A 16,639-nucleotide genomic window follows, 5' to 3' on the forward strand; every position below is an offset into this window, starting at 1 on the left:
GCAGCCATCGTGATATCTAGTTTCCGAATCATCTACACCCGCAGCTATCTCTGTATCATTCAGCTCTAGATATTACACCTTTGAAATGATCTGGCAATCACACACCTGCCATAATGGGACAAGCGACAATGGCGTTCCCTTTCCAAATTGTACAAAAGATCGGGAGCAGTTAATTCTGAGAATCCGACAAACCCTTGTGTCCCTTCTCGTCAGGGCCATCTATCGGAAACCATCCTCACCAACAGAGAATACCACCTTTTTCGCCTAAAATTCTCCCGCTCGACGATGCCCAAGCCCAACTGCCCAACCGTCTGCTTCCGCCCGGAACTACCTAGGTAACCACATGTCATTTCCCCATTCGCACCCTGCCAGACTCGCAAACTCCCCGCACCAAGCAAACATCTTGCGGCCCATCCTACTCATGGTGTGCTTGTCTTCGAATTCTTAACGCCTCCAATGACCTCGGGGGGACGTTCCCTGATGGAGCAAGAACAAGCAAAATGCGGGGTACGTCAGGTTTTCCTTGAGAGGCGTCTGCCATGTTTCAACTTCTCACTTACTAACGCGCGTTTTAACATCCTCCTCCCTCGCGAAACAGGCCTGAATAGCGTGAATAACGTTGAGTACTGAACCCCTCACATTGCCATTCCCTTCCTTGCATACCCCACTCCCCAGAACTGGCGGCATCCAAAACCACCACTTCCCCGCCGCCAGGCTGGGCCTCATCTCCTCGCTCTCCTCAATCTGGCGGCTCCACTAACAGGGCCTGGCCCTTCAACTCGACTTCAAATTGCAGATCAGTCAGCGGCAAGTTGGACTGGACCAATCCGAAGTCCAGAGCACAACACACCGAGGGAAGCCGGGCCTCACGATCCGAAGGTACTTTGGGACAGCCCTGCACGGAGGACCGTGCACGCCGAGCCGCTCTGTTCCTCCTGTCCCCCACTCAGCACCCAAAAAATGGGTGGTATCTTGTTCATTTCGTCAAACAATTCTCCGCCAGCAGAACAGGAGAAGTACTGAGAAAGAAGAGAAGATGTGTGGCGATGACGAGAAGGTCCTTCGGCCCTTTTGTCCCATCTACATTTGTTTGTCCAAACGCAACCTCAGTTCGGAGTGTGGGCAAATTGGAGTCAGAGAAAGATGCAAGCAATGAGTTAGATAAACAGAGCAGGTTCCAGATCCTTTTGTTCATTATCTGGACATATGCTCATACTGCACAAGGCGCCTACCAACCGATTCCGTCTATCATCCGTAGTTCGTCCTATTTGATGGTGGATAAATCAGAAAAAATAAGTTCCAATTAATTCCCAGCGTAGATTCAAGGGGTATCAATGGGCGAGGAAGCTGTGGCCTGTGCACCCTTCTGCTGTCGAAGTTTCTCTTCAAACTTGGCAAACTCGAACATAGAAACCTCCTCCTCCGGATCAGTGACTTGTTCAACGCCCTGAACTTCTTCAATCTGCCCGCGAGTAGATTAGCCGCGTTCCAAAGTCCGCAGTATTGAGGTAAGAACTCACATAGTGCATGAGCATAGACTCAATACCATTCCGCAGAGTCACTGTGCTAGAGTCGCATGTCCGGCAAGCACCCCGCAACTTCAACATGACAATCCCGTTCTCGAATCCCCTGAACTCAATGTCCCCGCCATCTTCCTGAATAGCAGGTCGGATTCTTGTTTCCAAAAGCTCTTTGATCATGCTCACGACCTCGTCATCCTCTTCGTTATAGCTTAGCGAGTCCTCCTCGCCACCCTTCTGTGCATTTTCTCCGCTCTTCACCACAGTACTGACGATGGCTTCTCCAGAAGTCACGGCTTGAGTGATCAAGCTAAAGACCTCCGGTTTGATGTGAGCCCAGTTTGCGTCGCTTGCTTTCGTCACCGTAATGAACTCTGGGCCGTAAAATATCGATTGCACGCCGTCAACATTGAACAGATTTGCCGCCAGCGAGGACGGGTGGGGAGGAGCAAGAGTGGAGCGTGGAGAAAGGTACTCCAGGAAAGAAGTCGTAAAGTCCTCCGGTAAGACTCTGTGATTCGGGATAAATTTTAAGGCCTGAAGTTTGGGAGCAAACTTGTCAGTTACCTTACTCGATCGTAATAGCTTCCAATAACTTACATCAGGGTTTGGCGTCGATTCCGTCTGAATAAAAATAGTTCGCTTGTTAGTCGGTGATTGGCCAGTTCGAGTCGCAGAAAGCTGGTGAGCTTGTAATGTAGGCCTATGCCGAGCCTCCGAGGCAGTTATCGCAGGTAGCCGTGCTGAATGATGAATACTTCTCGAAGATCCCAAGGCAAGATGCCGAATCGCTCGAGAGGAGCACTCGGCAGCGTTCGGAATATGCGCGACGAACCGGGTGCTGAGTACAGTTCGCCGAACCATACAAGCAGGCAATGAACTAGTAGCCATGTTGCGAATTGAATGGAACACGAGAAAGATATGTTTTGCTTCGTCTGAGAATGTTCCTGAAGTTGGAAATTTTGCCGTCACATCGATTGTTCGCCGGCAACCTCTGACGCAATTGAGCTCACGTGACAGATCGCTGACAAACAGTGCGTATACCTCTGACCAATCACATACAGTCTACATAGGTCTGTGAATTTCACCTCACAGAAGAGCCCGCAGGCAAGGCCAGGCCTGGAGGCGGCCGATCCGGGGACCGAGGCCGTGTCGACGTGAGCGGAAGAGACACGGAGGCTTGCTGCAGAGCAAAGATACACCGAGCGCCTTAACTGAAACGCAAGTGATACAAGACCTTAAATTAAAAGGGCTCCCCGAATGGCTAAGTCCTTCAACGACCAAACAATTTCTGACGAGCCATTCGCCTCCAAGCTTGAGCAGCGCGGTACTTCGGCCACACCATGTTCTTCAAAAGCGGAGCAATTCCAAAATCCTAGATGCTGAAGGACCGTGAACACGCCCTGACACCACGCCAACTTAGCAGTCGATCCCTCACACGGAAAAACTACGCACACTGGCTCAAAGGTGCTAAGAGTATTTGGCCACCAAAACTTTTCATATAAGGCTGTATACAGTATGAGACCAAACGACAAATTTCCCCACCATAATACTCTGCATGGGCATTACAGGCTGCAGAATAATCGGCTTCCCATGGAACACTCGTATGTTGTTCACCATTCGCGGAATCATAAAAAACCGGAACAGGAACATCTCGAGCAGAACCATTGACGGCAAAATATAGTTCACCAATGAGTGGATAGAGCAGGATCGAGATCGTCCAATAGAACAAGTGCAACTCTGTGCAGGTCAGAGGCGCGAAATCGATAGCACAAGGAAACAAATCAGTGCAAAGAGATTGTCAGAAATCGTTTGGATGGAGAGCACTGCAAGGAGAAACCCTTGGCATCCCGAGCTTCTCCTACATAGAAATACAGAGTCGTCGAAGGATTTTTTCAAACATCAGACAAGTAAGTAGAAGCCGAACCCCCTACGGCCAAGCATCTTCGGAGCCTATGGGCTGGTGAGAAAGAATCCATCAACTTGTTCCAAAATCGCTGAAAATTCTGCAAGCTTATAGATAAATTCGTCGATAGGATCACGTTTCGTCTTGCCATCGGCATCGCTTCGACATACCGGCGTCTCATGGAGGCGGAGCGCCTTCCGCTTTCCTATGGCATCGCAGAGTTAAAACAGCATCAGCATACGTTAAGAGCCGTAGATCCTGCAGAAGGGGACCAAAAACAACAGTCGCAAATTTCACTTGTCGGTAAAATAGCTTCTCCGTTTCGGTTGCCTCTCCTTGGACAGATGAGATTGCCAGGCTGCCCATGTGCGATCTATGCCGTAAACCCCGGGGGGGAACAATTAATCAACTGCAACCGCCAGTGAGACATGAAATTATACGGCTATAAGAATAAGAGTACGACCCACCTCATAGGCCGAGAGTAGTGTAAAGGACGTCCCGTCCAAGCTTGGCACGAGAGGGTATCCTGCTATGGAGGGTCTTCAAGGCGTTTCCGTAAAGCTTGCTGCTATCATGAAGTAGCCGATGGGGAATCCGGCGCAAGCGTCACGCTCTCAGTTGCTGTCCGTTTGGGTGCACGGGAGGTCTTTTTCCTATCATAACCAGTACATTGGTAACCATGCTTGGTACATCGCAAGCACTCTGGTTTCGCTTCATCACACTATTCGGAAGGCAAGATCAGAGAAACTGACGCCCCCCAAACAGTCCAAAAATACTCTGCCTACCTTTACTTTGCGGCGCCGGCAAGTATTGCAGCCTATGGACGAGAAAGGGATGCCACCCATGGTCGAGTCGTTGGATAACCGCTTCCTCGAAAGCATGATCGAAGGGAGCTCCCTCACCAAAGTCTCACCTGACGTCCTGAAAAGAGCTTCTCCGAGATATTTCAGGTGGTCTTCATCAGGCTCATTTCGTGTTGATTGTTGCTATTGTTCTTCTGGGTCCTGTACTATTACTTGCCGTATTATTTAGTTCTTCGCCTCCCTCCTGGAAGCTCCCAATCATCCATGGCAGCCACCCACAGAGAGCTTTGGAACCGGACCCGCTGCGACTCTCTCTCACGTGACCTTTGTTTCTTGTCCTCCGTGCCCAGTTTCGGTCAATTTGCAGCTTTGATTGTTGCACCTCACCACAAGGTCTGAGTCTCGGGGCCCGCGGTGATCACAGCTTTACAGCCATGAAAGAGGTTATTTGACAGAGGTAGATTCGGACAAGGCTTGTCGCTATTGAACACCGAAGCAACCGATGATGGCAAGTCTTTGCGAGGTTTGCGCCTCAGAGCCATTTAAATACAGATGCCCTACCTGCGGACTCATGAGGTATGTCTTTCTGATTTTCAAAGAGCCAACAGGAAAGGAACAACAGCCAGACCGAGAGCAAGTTTCTCATTTATATTTCCAGTTGTTCCCTCGCATGTACTCAGACCCATAAAATATACTGCTCCCCAAAAGCGCCAATAACCGAGACGTCGAAAAAAGTGACCGATCCCCAGCCGCATCTCCATCAAGTCAATAAACCCGTCGCCGATGAAGATAGCCGGGCGACGCAGGATGGGCACAGGCCAGCCGCACAGGAGCCGTCGTCTCAGATCAAAGCCCTTCTAGACCAATGTCCGTCTCTCGGAGATCAACTGCGAGACATATATGAAGCTACCTTACAGGAGCAGTGGGCGGAGTGCGCCGCCCATAGGGATAAGGCCCGACATCTCGGAAGATGCAGACCGTCTCAGCGCAATCGCGGGCCGTGGACCCGGGAGAAGGGTTTCAAAAGGGGCTTGGGGAAGGTCCGGAAGTTTAGGGAACGTTGTGAGGATGGGTTGGAGACGGGAAATCGTGCTGAGGGCTTCATGCAGCTTTTGGCTCTAGTTAACGAAGGAGGCGACCGCAAGAACCCCAGTGACAGCTTGCTCACTCGTACATAAGTATTAAACTCACGGCCAGAAGTACGCTCCTCTAGCCGGTTGGTCTTACGCAAATTACCTTTGGTATGTGGGCACAGACCAGTTGCGCTTTGGCAGGTTGGTTCCGCCACTTGGACATGCGTATTCAGTTTACCCAAAGAGCTGGTCGTGTGTTCACGCTGAATATAGTCTGGATTGTGGCAAAACAGTCTTCACCTTACCCGTGCATATCCTCAAGCCCAAGGTGAAGGGAGCACCTCAGACCAAGAGGACGGCTAGCTTCTAAAACAAGGTGCAGATGAGGCTAAACATTGTTTCCCCCAACTTCAAGCTGAGTGTGCCTTGCGACGCTTAGCAAGATTCCGCAGAAGTGGCGTCTGGAAGTCCGCCATCCGAGGACAATTGCAATCCCCTCAGAGCTGCTGTCCATCACCAACAGATTCCCGCTCGAGAACACAATTGATAAGATGCTTCCTAACTTGACTCTCAAATACAATGAATAGCGTGGCAGTAGGGACGGCCCACTTGGCCGATAAAAAACATTCTTCCAATCCCTGGATCACTCCAAGCTGGTCTCCAAAGATATATTTTTCCTCCAAGAATCCCCCAACCCCAGGTGCACAGGCCTCTCACTTCCGTCACCACATTGATTAGTAGTTATTATCCGAGAATCAAGGCTGGGGCTCTTTTCACAGACTCAAATATCCTTGAATTCCGTGGGCCGTCCTTTTCGGATTTGGAACGGCTCTTGATCTGTTCAAAGCCCGGTTTGAACATTTTCTCTTTCTGCAGTCGAACCACACGATTCGTTCAGCCTTCCGTTAGTCAGAATTCGGTTTTTTGGTTCTCGACCCGACGATTCGACAGCCAGCTTTGTCCTGTCTCTTCCTTCCCGTCAATTCTTCTCTCGCGTCCACGAATAATTCGGCGGCATTGGGTACCATTAGCCGCTCGGGGGTGACGAAAAACCCCCAGATTGACCTACCAGCTTGGGCAGTGTGCGTCAAAGCTGTTGGCAGATCCCTGGGTGGGCGTCTCACCTTCTGCTGAACCATCAGATTCGCTGCTTCGCCTGCACTACTCCAGCTCCAAGCTGATCTTCCGAGCTGCCTCATCCTTCAGCCTACGCACGTCCGTCTATCAACTACCCTCATCCTGTTCTTGCTTTCCTCCATCATAGGGCGGTTTTCATGAGCACTCAGGTTTCCAAGTTCCTCATTTGACCTGCCCCTGTTGTTCCGTTCGACACTTAAAGTTGCCGGCGTCTCGGCTTTGTGAACTTCTGCTGGCCTGCATATGACTCTTTCTTCGGGCTGATTTTGCATTAAGCCTTATATTCATTTGTAAGTCGCTTCCTTCCGGCCACACTGATACCCGAGAAATTGAATCTTACCATCTTACGATCTACTCGTCTCTAGGTCATCACCCAGAACGGTCGAAGAAAAAACGACGCGAGGGAAACGGAAAAGAGAAGAAGTTGATCCAAAAACTCTACGAATTACCTCGAAGCAGGTCAACGAACAAACAGCCACAGAACGGACCTCCACGTCGGAAAAGGGACAGCAACGCCAAATTGAGAAGGGGAGTACTTTCGAGTTTATTCAGAAAGCGACAATGGATGGGCTGTCGTGTCCACCTCACTTACTTACGTAGCTGTCAGATAGTACGCTGTCGCACTTGTTCGCTTGACAGGAATTTCAATCGCGCCTTAAGGCCGTTTACCGGTTCGCGCGATCGATAACAACACTATGACTTCCCAGCCCCCGAGAAGAGAGCGAGCGTCTAGCGACCGAGCCCAGCCTGCTCCCGCTTCTCAACGGCCGAGTCTCCAGAATCGAACGATTTCTGCACCCCCTGGGGAATTATACAAACTCGACTCATCTAAAAAAACGATGGAGGGCGGGGGTGGTATTGAGCGGACACTTATTGAGGAAGAGGAAATCCCATCGCAGGGTGGAGGAAATGGTGTTTCTGCTGCCCATGCTGGGAACGAGGTACGGCAGTTGTCTTCCATGCAATTGGCGCCTTCGAAGTGTTTCTGACCGATGAATCGGATCTAGGTGTCCTCACGATCGAATTTTCCGCATGTCAGTATTGCCGTAGTTGGTGGTGAGAAATCAGGCAAAACGACGTTTATCCAGAGCGCCTTGGAGATGAAACATCCACTTTCCTCGCGGTCTACCACGAAGAAGATGTCCTTGGATGGAATGGTGTATGTTGTCCGATTGCTGGAAGTACACAGCAGCGAGGTCTCTCTGAGCAATAACGGGAAGCTCGAGTGGCCGCGGCTGGGGAGCGACTCGCCTGCCACTGTCGACGGGGCTCTGCTCTTACATGATGCATCTCATCCTGCCACTCACCCGGAGACGTTGAAAATGCTAGGTTTGTTATTGCCCGCCTCTCCCAGCAAGTGTGACTGTGGCAGAAGCCCACCTGACCTTTTTTTTGCATAGATATTTTCGCCGCTGCCTCAGTCCCATTCGTGCTAGTCGCGACCAAATGCGATATACGAAGCCCCGATGGACCATTTGAAGCGTCGTTCGGTCGCTACGACATACTTCGGACCTCTCCCGATTCACCACAAAAACAAAAAATGTGTATCGCTGTTATTTTGCGTGATGTTTTCAACCAAAAAGATGGTGAGTGAAAAAGCCGAAGATTCCCTCAAAGAGTCGTTGCCCTGGATATGATTTTCATTCAATGGGAGGGAGATAAGATGGCAGGGAGCAGGCGAGAAAATGTTCCGAGGTTTGGCCATGCGACATGACCCTTGTATACGACCCGCCGCGTCTGATGTGCTTGGCCGAATGGAGTGTGCTTGGGCTGGTCAACAGTGCCCCAGTCGACCAGCCACATTCGCGCTAATTCACGCGGCCGGGCTTAGCTCACGTTCCCTCTTGTCATCTTTTTTCGCTGATCCCTGAAATGCAACTCTCCCAGAGCTGGAGAAAGTGGCAACATTGGTTCTACGCTCTTTCTTCCGTCAAGCCTGTTTCAGATTCAGAGGCTAATCATTTCACTTAGTCCTTGTTGAGAGGCGTCCAACTTCCCCCAGCACGCACGAGTGGCATCACACCCGCGCCCGCTCAGAAAACCCCACTCCATTGCTCACTGGAGCCGCGGGCGGCCCCTTTAGTAGTGCTCTCGGTTCAGGAGTCGATGGGTACGGTGTCGACCGTTATCCTACCGACTCAACTACGTCTCTAAACCTGGCTTCCAATGCACAGGGGCCGCGATATGCACGGAGCAATTCGCATCCGGTGCGACCGCATACACCCCCATCCCATCTGAACGCTCATCGACCTTTAGCGGCCGTGGACTCGTCCCCGGATAAGGACCACAATCGACAGCAACGGCTTCACACGTCCTGGCGCAATAGCGGAGGTTCGGATGCTTTCAACAGCTTCCTGAATATGGAAGATGAGACTGATGGCCCGCGAAGCGCTCCTTCTAGCCCAAGAAGTAGGGAAAAAGCTTCCAGCGAAGGTTCGTCGAACGAGACTGGGTTTACATTCGACGAGTTGGTGGACAGACTCGTTTCTCAGCCGATGTCGAAGCAGGACTCTAAATTTGCATCCATTTTCTTGTGCCTTTACCGCAAGTTCGCCGCTCCCGCCACGCTTTTAACCGCCCTTATTAATCGGTTTGAGCGCAACGAGAAAAACATGACAGATCAGTTGGCTCGTATCGCGGACCAATTGAGACTTCTCAATGTCATGGCCCAGTGGGTGTCCGAGTACCCAGGCGATCTGGCTTTTCCGAAGACTCGGAAGCGGATCGTGGATTTCGTGTCTACTCTCGAAAGGAGCCATTTCTACATGTTTGCAGCTAAAGAAATTGGATCGTATCTCGAGGTCAAAGCGGAGGATGATGATGTTGGGTGGGCATTCAAGGATGGAGAAGCTGAACCTTCCGACAGGCACGAAACTTTTTTCGACAACTCTGCTCCAAGCTCGCCGCCGATGTTCCTGGGTGGCTTCTCGGTCGCTGATGAGGGCGACGAGGAGGAAGAGGATCCAATATATAGCATGAGTGCGCTGGACCTTAGTGAGGGTATCCACGTCCAGTCATCGAAATTATCAGCCACATTGTCCAACCCATCGGCGGTTGAAAAGCCTGGGACTATCCCAGGCCAGTCGTTTACCTATATGCCACTCGACGCTGCTCAAAAGGAATCCGAGGGTCTGGAGCTTACGCCGCGCATCCCATTGACGAAAATGGTATGGAGACAGTTGATGGAAACTCCGGACGAGGATTTTGCGAATGAATTGACCCGTATTGATTGGATAATGTTCAACACGTTCCGGCCGCGAGATCTTGTGCGACATGTTAGTCTTTCGGGGATAGACAAGGACAAGATCGTGTCTTTGAAGCATGTTAATCGCATGATCAAACAATTCAACCATGTGGCATTTTTTGTGGCCAGCATAATTCTCCTCCGGGATAAACCTAAGCATCGAGCGCGGGCCCTGGAAAAATTCATGAGCATCGCTCAGGTGAGTAGGCTATTACTAGCTGTCGATGAAACCGTGTTAGAGAAAGTTGTTGATTGTGTCCCAGAAACTGCGTCGTCTGAATAACTATAACTCACTCGGAGCGGTAATAGCTGGGATCAACGGGACGCCAGTGCACCGACTTAACCAGACACGGGAGCTGGTTCCGGTACAAACCCAGAAAGGCTTCATGAGGCTGGTCATCCTCATGGGCACGCAAAAGAGCCACTTTGCGTACCGTCTGGCGTGGGACAACTCGTTCTCCGAGCGGATCCCATTCCTGCCACTCCACCGCCGCGACCTCGTCGCGGCTGAGGAGGGTAATAAGACCTTTATTGGCGACAACCGGACACGGATCAATTGGCGGAAGTTCGAAGTAATGGGCGAAGTGGTGCTTGGGATTCAGCATAGTCAGAAGACTTCCTATCCACATTTGCACCGGTACGATGAAGTCACCAGAATAATTCTGGACACTAAACTCTCTGGCGACGAGGAGGTATGTCTCCATTATAATCTCCTTTCTGGAGAGCAATGTATTCAGTGCTGATAATGCCAGGAGCTGTATGCTCGCAGTATGCAAGTTGAACCGTCCGCTGGCGGCGAACTGGGACGGAAGAAGTTCGGCTGGCTGAGACCGTAAATCAATTTGATCTATCTGGTCGAGGTAATGAAATTTTATGAGACGAAGATACCGATACCGACTCTACTTTACGACTCCACGCTTACCACCACTACTCACGAAGGATTCATGAAACGCTCACGATGGTCTTAAAATAATGTACATACATAGTGGTGAATATATGTATCCGTCCTACTTCCACCTGCTATTCTACACTACTTTAAATGCTTGTACGAATTTCATGACTCCATTTGACTTCGAGTACTGTGGGATGTCCGAGTCACGTGACCACCAGCGAAAAATGACAGAGCGGAGAACAAGAAGCAAGCGAACGTCCTCACAAAGCACCCTTCAACACCACAACTGAAGACAACCCAACCACAGAGGGAAACTGAGAAAAGCAGACGGGGCTACCGCAACCCGCAAAGAAAAAAGGGGCAGAAAGACGAAGATGTCCGTCCCGACCACCGCAAAATCCACGTACCGCGCCCTCCTCCGCGAACTGCCTCGCCGCTCCCTCTCCTCTCCAACACCACTGCACAAGCGAGTCCGGGACGTTTACCGCCAACCAGCCGCGGGCGCGACCTCGAATAAGGCGGCGGGCGCAGAAATAGAGGAGGAAGAGACGTGGCGGCGGCTCCAGGAGGCCGAGCAGTTTGCGCAGTATGCGAAAGCCCAGCGGATGTATGCGATGCTTGTGGATCGGTATAATCCTGGTTCGTTGATGGATGAGGAGGAGAGGGTTAGGCTTACGGCGAGGAGGGTTGGGCTTGATTTGCCAGAACTGGCGGGGCAAGAGACGGGGAAGAAGGAATGAATGATTGGGTGGCTGTTGTTGTTTAGAGTTGGGGTGAAGGGTCGAGTATAGATGGATGGCTTGGGATGTATACAAGGGTGGGGTTTGTATCACGATTTCTATTTGGTTTGGGGGCTTTTCTTCTTGGGAATATTGTCTGTACCATAAGGTGTTTGGTGTTGCGGATTATGCATTTGCACATTGCCTATATGCTAGGCTGTACGCTTTCTATATCATTACCTGTTAATCTGCCTGGAGAGTACAGGTCTGCCTGCTGGTTGGTTGGCCTGCCTTCTGCTATCGCAGGTGGGCTGGGCGGAAGCGGTTTCTTGCCCTGGGGTGTGTCGGGTGTTCCGACTTCTTTGAAATTGAGCTCAGTACAGGACGGCTCATCCCGTTAGCTGAACCTGCTCCATCTGTCTCCGTAGCGTTGCGCTACTTTCCTCCTCCTCCGGGCTGATCTCCATCTCGATGGTCGTTTTGGGTCTGCTCTTGTTCAGGCCCTCCAGAAGGGTGCATGCGTGACACCATTTTTGACTGGTAATATACCCGCACCGCTCACACTTGCCCAGGACCTGCTTTTTGGATGTGGGTTTCTGCTGGGGTTTCTTGGGCTTATTCTTCCTCTTGGGTAGCGGAATCGCCGAGGTTTGTAGCGGAGATATTTTGATCTCCGTCTCTAACGATGCTGCAGCTTCGTTCTCGGTCAGTGTCTTTTCCATCTCAGCCATCTCGCCGCCGCGCGTTCGGCCATTTTGGCTTCCGCAACCTCCCACAGCGGAGTCTTCCTCGGGTGCGGCCTGTCCTCCATCTGGTATTGGCACAAGTGCGGCCATCTCCTCACCGCTCCTCACGATGTCCAGAATTGAACTCGGCCGGATTTTCTCAAGATCCTTGATCAATGTGCGGGCGCTGCCCCGGAAGGCTTCTGGCGAATAGATGCACTCGGTGCTGAAATAGTCAAGCTGCTTGTGATGCGCATACAGCACGATTTCCTTCTCGTACGCATACTTCAGCGGCTTGCTGCGCTTGATGTCGGAAGATGAAGAGCCCGTCACGATATTTGTTCCCCTGGATAAACGAGGCAGATCGCCTCGCAAAAGATTCATCATCACGGTTTCCGCCACATCATCCGCATTATGGCCCGTCACAACATGCTTGATACCCAATCGCTCTGCACCTCGATCAAGCGCCTGCCGCCGGAATACTCCACAGTATGTGCAGTTCCCCTTCTTGCCGATCTGTTCCACGACCTGGTCCATTGTCCATCCATAAAGCTCCCCGTATCCGACGATCACGAGCGGCATGCCATACTGCCGCGAGTTGCGCTTCACCGTTTCCAGGCTGTCATCGCGATAGCCCTTGATTCCCTCGTCGATGGAAAGGAGACATAAATCCAGTCCGTAGTCGTGCCGTTCGTTAAGGGTTTTAAGTACCGAAGCTAGCACGGTGCTGTCTTTTCCACCACTGGCACCGATAGCAATTCGCTCACCTCGGGTGAAGAGCGAGTTTGAGATGATAGTTTCATGGACTTCGGCTTCGAATACGGCTAGGAAACATTCGCGGCAGAGCTTATGTCGATTTTTGGGTCGTATTATAACCGCCCTTGATTTCTGGCAGTTAAAACACTCAGTCGGAGCCATGATGCTATGTAGCAAAGAATTGTGGGGGTGAGGGCGGGTTGGATTTTTTGCGGCGCTTTCTGATAACGAACTGATAACGATGCTGAGTCATGGTTTGTTTGGTTTGCATACGCGCAGGGGGGAATTTCAGGATGGAACAGCTTTGGAAGAAGACAATTAGGATTAGAAATAAAGAAGTCTAAATAAATAATACAGCGTATAAGAATCATGTCTCCTTCGGGACCCAACTCTTCCCTCTAGATCTTCCCCTTAAGAGCGTTGGCAATCATCTCCCGCCCCGTAATGCGAGAGGTATCCCACAGGGTCGGAAAATCCAGAGTGCTGGAAAAGGTATCCGCATATCCGAAGAATAGCATGGGAGGGATCCAGCCGCGGGCATATTCTAGAGCGAAGCACGACTCGTCCATCTTATACTGCTTGACCTGACCCCGGGGAAGGTGGTGGACGCTTCCCTGTGGGTAGACTTCGGGCTCGTAGGATCCAGGGACGTAGGCGAGCTGGGTGCCCTGGAGGATATTGAAGTAGTCATCTGCGGTATGGCGACCTGTGTGGCCTTCAGTGCCGATGGCGGTGCCTGGGGAGTTCTTGTTAGTTTTTGGTCTCGCTGTACATTGCGCACTGGGAGGGAGGAACGCGGGAGGAGACCGTAGCCCGTACCGAAGATGATCAGATACTCGGTGATACCTATAGCGCATTAGCAAATCTGGGAACAGAAGAAATGGGGCGCTCGCGTACTGGCGTGGATGATGTACATGGCGCCCATTGCGCCGCCGGCGTTGTTGAACACCCATTCCTCATCCTTGTTCAAGTGCGTGGTGCCCACTTTCTCGTCGAGCTCGGACACAATATATTGGACGACGGAGCGGGTGTCATTTCCGTGAGCAGCGATTGCGCGTTGCGACAGATCGTGCAAATGCGCCGGGTCAAAAATGTAGAATTGCTCCAGTCGCGCGTCCAGGTACTTGTACATCCCGGTAAACAGCGCCAGAAGCGCGATTGCGAAGCTGAGAGTGCGCATTGGGCCGAATGGCAGACCGCAAATCAATTGATTTTCTTGAGACGATTTATTTGGGAGAAAAGGAAGTTTATAAGGGAGAAGAAGGGGATGCTTGCGGAGGCTGGCAGTGTCTGGAGGCCGCGGAGTCCATAATTATCATCTGATTTTTTTCCTTTGGTTGCCGACGAGACTTGGCGACGATCAGTCTGACTTGCATGTCCCTTGCTCACAGCACAGACAACTCGGTGCTTTTGGTGATTGTTGAAGCCCCAAGCCCCCCGACATTTTAGCTCATGCTCACGTTTTGAACTGGATTCCTCAAGAAATGTCCGTTGCTTCATAATTGGAGGCATTTCCCCGGATTTGACAAGGCTCCGTCCCGCTCTTTCCGAAGCAGATCTCCAGCTCCAAGACAAAATCCTCCACCAATGTCGTCTGGTCAGTATCTCACGGCCAGCGGGTGTCTGGTTCTGTCGCAGTTTTCGGTCTTCGTTGTCTCCGTTCTCGAACGTCCTCCGGAGACAGTGTGTTTCATGCTGAAGGAGACGGGTTCGGCTGATCCACCGTTCGGTCCAAAATCCACCACCTGGGCGTCGATTGTCAATGAGTAGGGAAATGCGAACGGCTAACTTCCTGGCAATTATGTCGTCGTGGGAGGAACAAGCTCCTGCTGGAGAAGTTGATGAGGCTTGAGCTCTTCATCGAGACTCGCTGAGAGAACTGCCAGTACTTGTGAGCTTGCCAACCACCGATTATATTGCTGAAGGATTCGGGAACGTATATCATACTGTCTGCCTAGGCAGCTTGTTTGCGAAATGATGTCCGACCAGACTCCGCATGGTGATGCGTCCCCCCACCGGGTGGTTTTCTTCCCCCGAAAGCCCTCGGCCCCATGCGGTGCGTCCCCCCACCGGGTGGGCGAGTTCCATGGCTTAAATAGCGACCATGCGGCCGTGCCGTGCCATACCCTGAAGTAAGAATTCTTGTGGCGAAGTCGAGATAACGAACCGTCGGACCTGATCACTGGCCAACAACATGAAGCTGTTCGTTCTCACCTTGGGCTCTCTAGCCTCGGCTGCCTCTATAACCTCCAGGGGCCATCATCGCCGTGCCGACTTCTGCGGTCAATGGGATACCGTCACTGAAGGTGACTTTATTCTGTACAACAATCTCTGGGGCCAGGACAATGCCGACAGCGGCGAACAATGCACTGGCTTAGACTCGGCCAGCGGCAACACGATCGCCTGGCACACGAGCTGGAGCTGGGCTGGCGGCGAGTACAATGTTAAGAGCTTCGCGAACGCCGCGTACCAATTCAACGCAACTCAGCTCAGTGGCGTGAGCTCAATCCCGACTACATGGGAATGGCAGTAAGTTACGTGAAGGGTCTCCACCAAGAAACTCCGGCCTAAACATCATGAATAGATACACTTCTGGAACCGACGTGGTGGCCAACGTTGCCTATGATCTTTTCACATCTTCGAGTGTCGGAGGCGACTCAGAGTTCGAAATCATGATCTGGCTGGCCGCTCTGGGAGGAGCGGGTCCGATCTCCTCGACGGGCTCTTCTATTGCGAGCGTAACGCTTGGAGGAGTCTCCTGGGACCTGTGGTACGGTCTGAACGGTAATATGGAAGTGTACAGCTTTGTCGCATCCTCTACAACCGAAAGCTTCTCGGCGGACCTGGTTGAATTCATCAATTACCTGGTGGAATCCCAAGGTTTCTCAACGAGCCAGTACCTGACCCACGTGCAGGCTGGCACAGAGCCTTTCGTCGGTTCAGATGCGAACCTCGCTGTTTCCACTTACTCCGTGGAGGTTTCGTAATCCATGATCCCTCTTCTGTCTTGGACATGAATAGGCTGGCTCGTATGGGTAGATTGTGGGAAGTAGATGGATTTGTGAGACCGCCAGAGTTGATGCAAAGTAGCATCCTGTCCATCAATGTATTTGCTGTCGTCTTCAGGACAATAATAATAACTCAGCGCTTGCAGCTCCACAGAGACCAAAATAATCGAGACCCAATTCGGGATCTCTCTGAGCGCTCGACTTGGTGGAGCTTGACACAAGTTCGGCGGCTACGAGGCAAAAATAGCAGCCTCCCATTTCTCACAAAGTGACCAACACGACACTCTTACTCGACTCTTGATAGTGTGTTCTTAAGTTAGAAACGGTCTATACTTGTCCATTAAACGCCCTCTTGACCGTTTTGCTCAAGAAGCGAGCAGGCCACTGACAACTTTCTGCGCTCAACGCCGTACCCGAAATAGCCTTGGAATCATTCGCTGCTTGAGCGAGGTGCCGCTCTTGAGCTCTTACCAGTATTTCCACAGGCCTCCTGAGACGCGACGTACGTCCTGCTCGAGCTGTCTTACGCGGTCCCTTCGCCAGTGATAGCCGCCGAGCAGATGATGGATCGAAATGAAGTCTCAAGAGCAGAGCGGAGGAAATTTCGGGCTTGGAAGGGCCAAATGTTCAAGTAGGAGCTATGTGTAAATGAACGAAACGAGGATACTATCGTTGGAGGTCATCCTAGTTTCGAGAAATCTGAAGCCGTTGGTTGTCAAGTTCAACCGTTGTGAAGCAGTAGAAGCTCATAAAATCACGTGCAGTCGCAACAAACCAGACACCCAATGACACCGAAAAGTCACCATGGGGAGCACGATCTGGCCATCGCTGGGGGTTGACTGACGTATGCCCTTCG

General features: G+C 51.5%; 6 protein-coding genes across 6 annotated transcripts; 3 read left to right on the top strand and 3 right to left on the bottom strand.

Annotated features, from left to right (window-relative positions):
* The first annotated feature begins 201 nt into the window (after positions 1-201).
* On the top strand, positions 202-1,332 carry BJX67DRAFT_39732 (uncharacterized protein). The gene is made up of 3 exons (XM_071034927.1): positions 202-618; positions 764-1,174; positions 1,225-1,332. The coding sequence occupies exons 1-2, from the start codon at positions 457-459 to the stop codon at positions 1,154-1,156; spliced, it is 555 nt and encodes a 184-aa protein (XP_070887827.1). The 5' UTR covers positions 202-456; the 3' UTR covers positions 1,157-1,174; positions 1,225-1,332.
* BJX67DRAFT_379791 (NifU family protein) lies at positions 1,322-2,411 on the bottom strand (the record flags this gene model as incomplete). Its single annotated transcript, XM_071032653.1, has 3 exons — positions 1,322-1,462; positions 1,521-2,057; positions 2,121-2,411. The coding sequence occupies 3 exons, from the start codon at positions 2,409-2,411 to the stop codon at positions 1,322-1,324; spliced, it is 969 nt and encodes a 322-aa protein (XP_070887828.1).
* Positions 2,412-7,134: 4,723 nt separating this feature from the next.
* BJX67DRAFT_371186 (putative Ras guanyl-nucleotide exchange factor RasGEF) lies at positions 7,135-11,315 on the top strand (the record flags this gene model as incomplete). Its single annotated transcript, XM_071031048.1, has 6 exons — positions 7,135-7,380; positions 7,447-7,768; positions 7,840-8,025; positions 8,411-9,882; positions 9,947-10,375; positions 10,944-11,315. 6 exons carry the CDS (start codon positions 7,135-7,137, stop codon positions 11,313-11,315), a joined length of 3,027 nt encoding a protein of 1,008 aa, XP_070887829.1.
* A 184-nt stretch (positions 11,316-11,499) lies between these two features.
* Positions 11,500-13,017, bottom strand: BJX67DRAFT_39758 (putative PP-loop ATPase superfamily protein). The gene has a single exon (XM_071034928.1). It carries the CDS (start codon positions 12,935-12,937, stop codon positions 11,684-11,686), a length of 1,254 nt encoding a protein of 417 aa, XP_070887830.1. The 5' UTR covers positions 12,938-13,017; the 3' UTR covers positions 11,500-11,683.
* A 60-nt stretch (positions 13,018-13,077) lies between these two features.
* Positions 13,078-14,120, bottom strand: erg2 (C-8 sterol isomerase ERG2). Its single transcript, XM_071034932.1, has 3 exons — positions 13,673-14,120; positions 13,595-13,621; positions 13,078-13,511 (listed from the first exon to the last, which is right to left on the bottom strand). The coding sequence occupies exons 1-3, from the start codon at positions 13,953-13,955 to the stop codon at positions 13,174-13,176; spliced, it is 648 nt and encodes a 215-aa protein (XP_070887831.1). The 5' UTR covers positions 13,956-14,120; the 3' UTR covers positions 13,078-13,173.
* Positions 14,121-14,757: 637 nt separating this feature from the next.
* xgeA (putative endoglucanase) lies at positions 14,758-16,196 on the top strand. Its single transcript, XM_071034933.1, has 2 exons — positions 14,758-15,304; positions 15,360-16,196. The coding sequence occupies exons 1-2, from the start codon at positions 14,970-14,972 to the stop codon at positions 15,760-15,762; spliced, it is 738 nt and encodes a 245-aa protein (XP_070887832.1). The 5' UTR covers positions 14,758-14,969; the 3' UTR covers positions 15,763-16,196.
* The last annotated feature ends 443 nt before the right edge of the window (positions 16,197-16,639 follow it).

The sequence above is a fragment of the Aspergillus lucknowensis genome (assembly GCF_044049455.1).
Source record: "Aspergillus lucknowensis strain CBS 449.75 chromosome Unknown BJX67scaffold_12, whole genome shotgun sequence".
In the NCBI taxonomy this organism is placed as follows: domain Eukaryota; kingdom Fungi; phylum Ascomycota; class Eurotiomycetes; order Eurotiales; family Aspergillaceae; genus Aspergillus; species Aspergillus lucknowensis.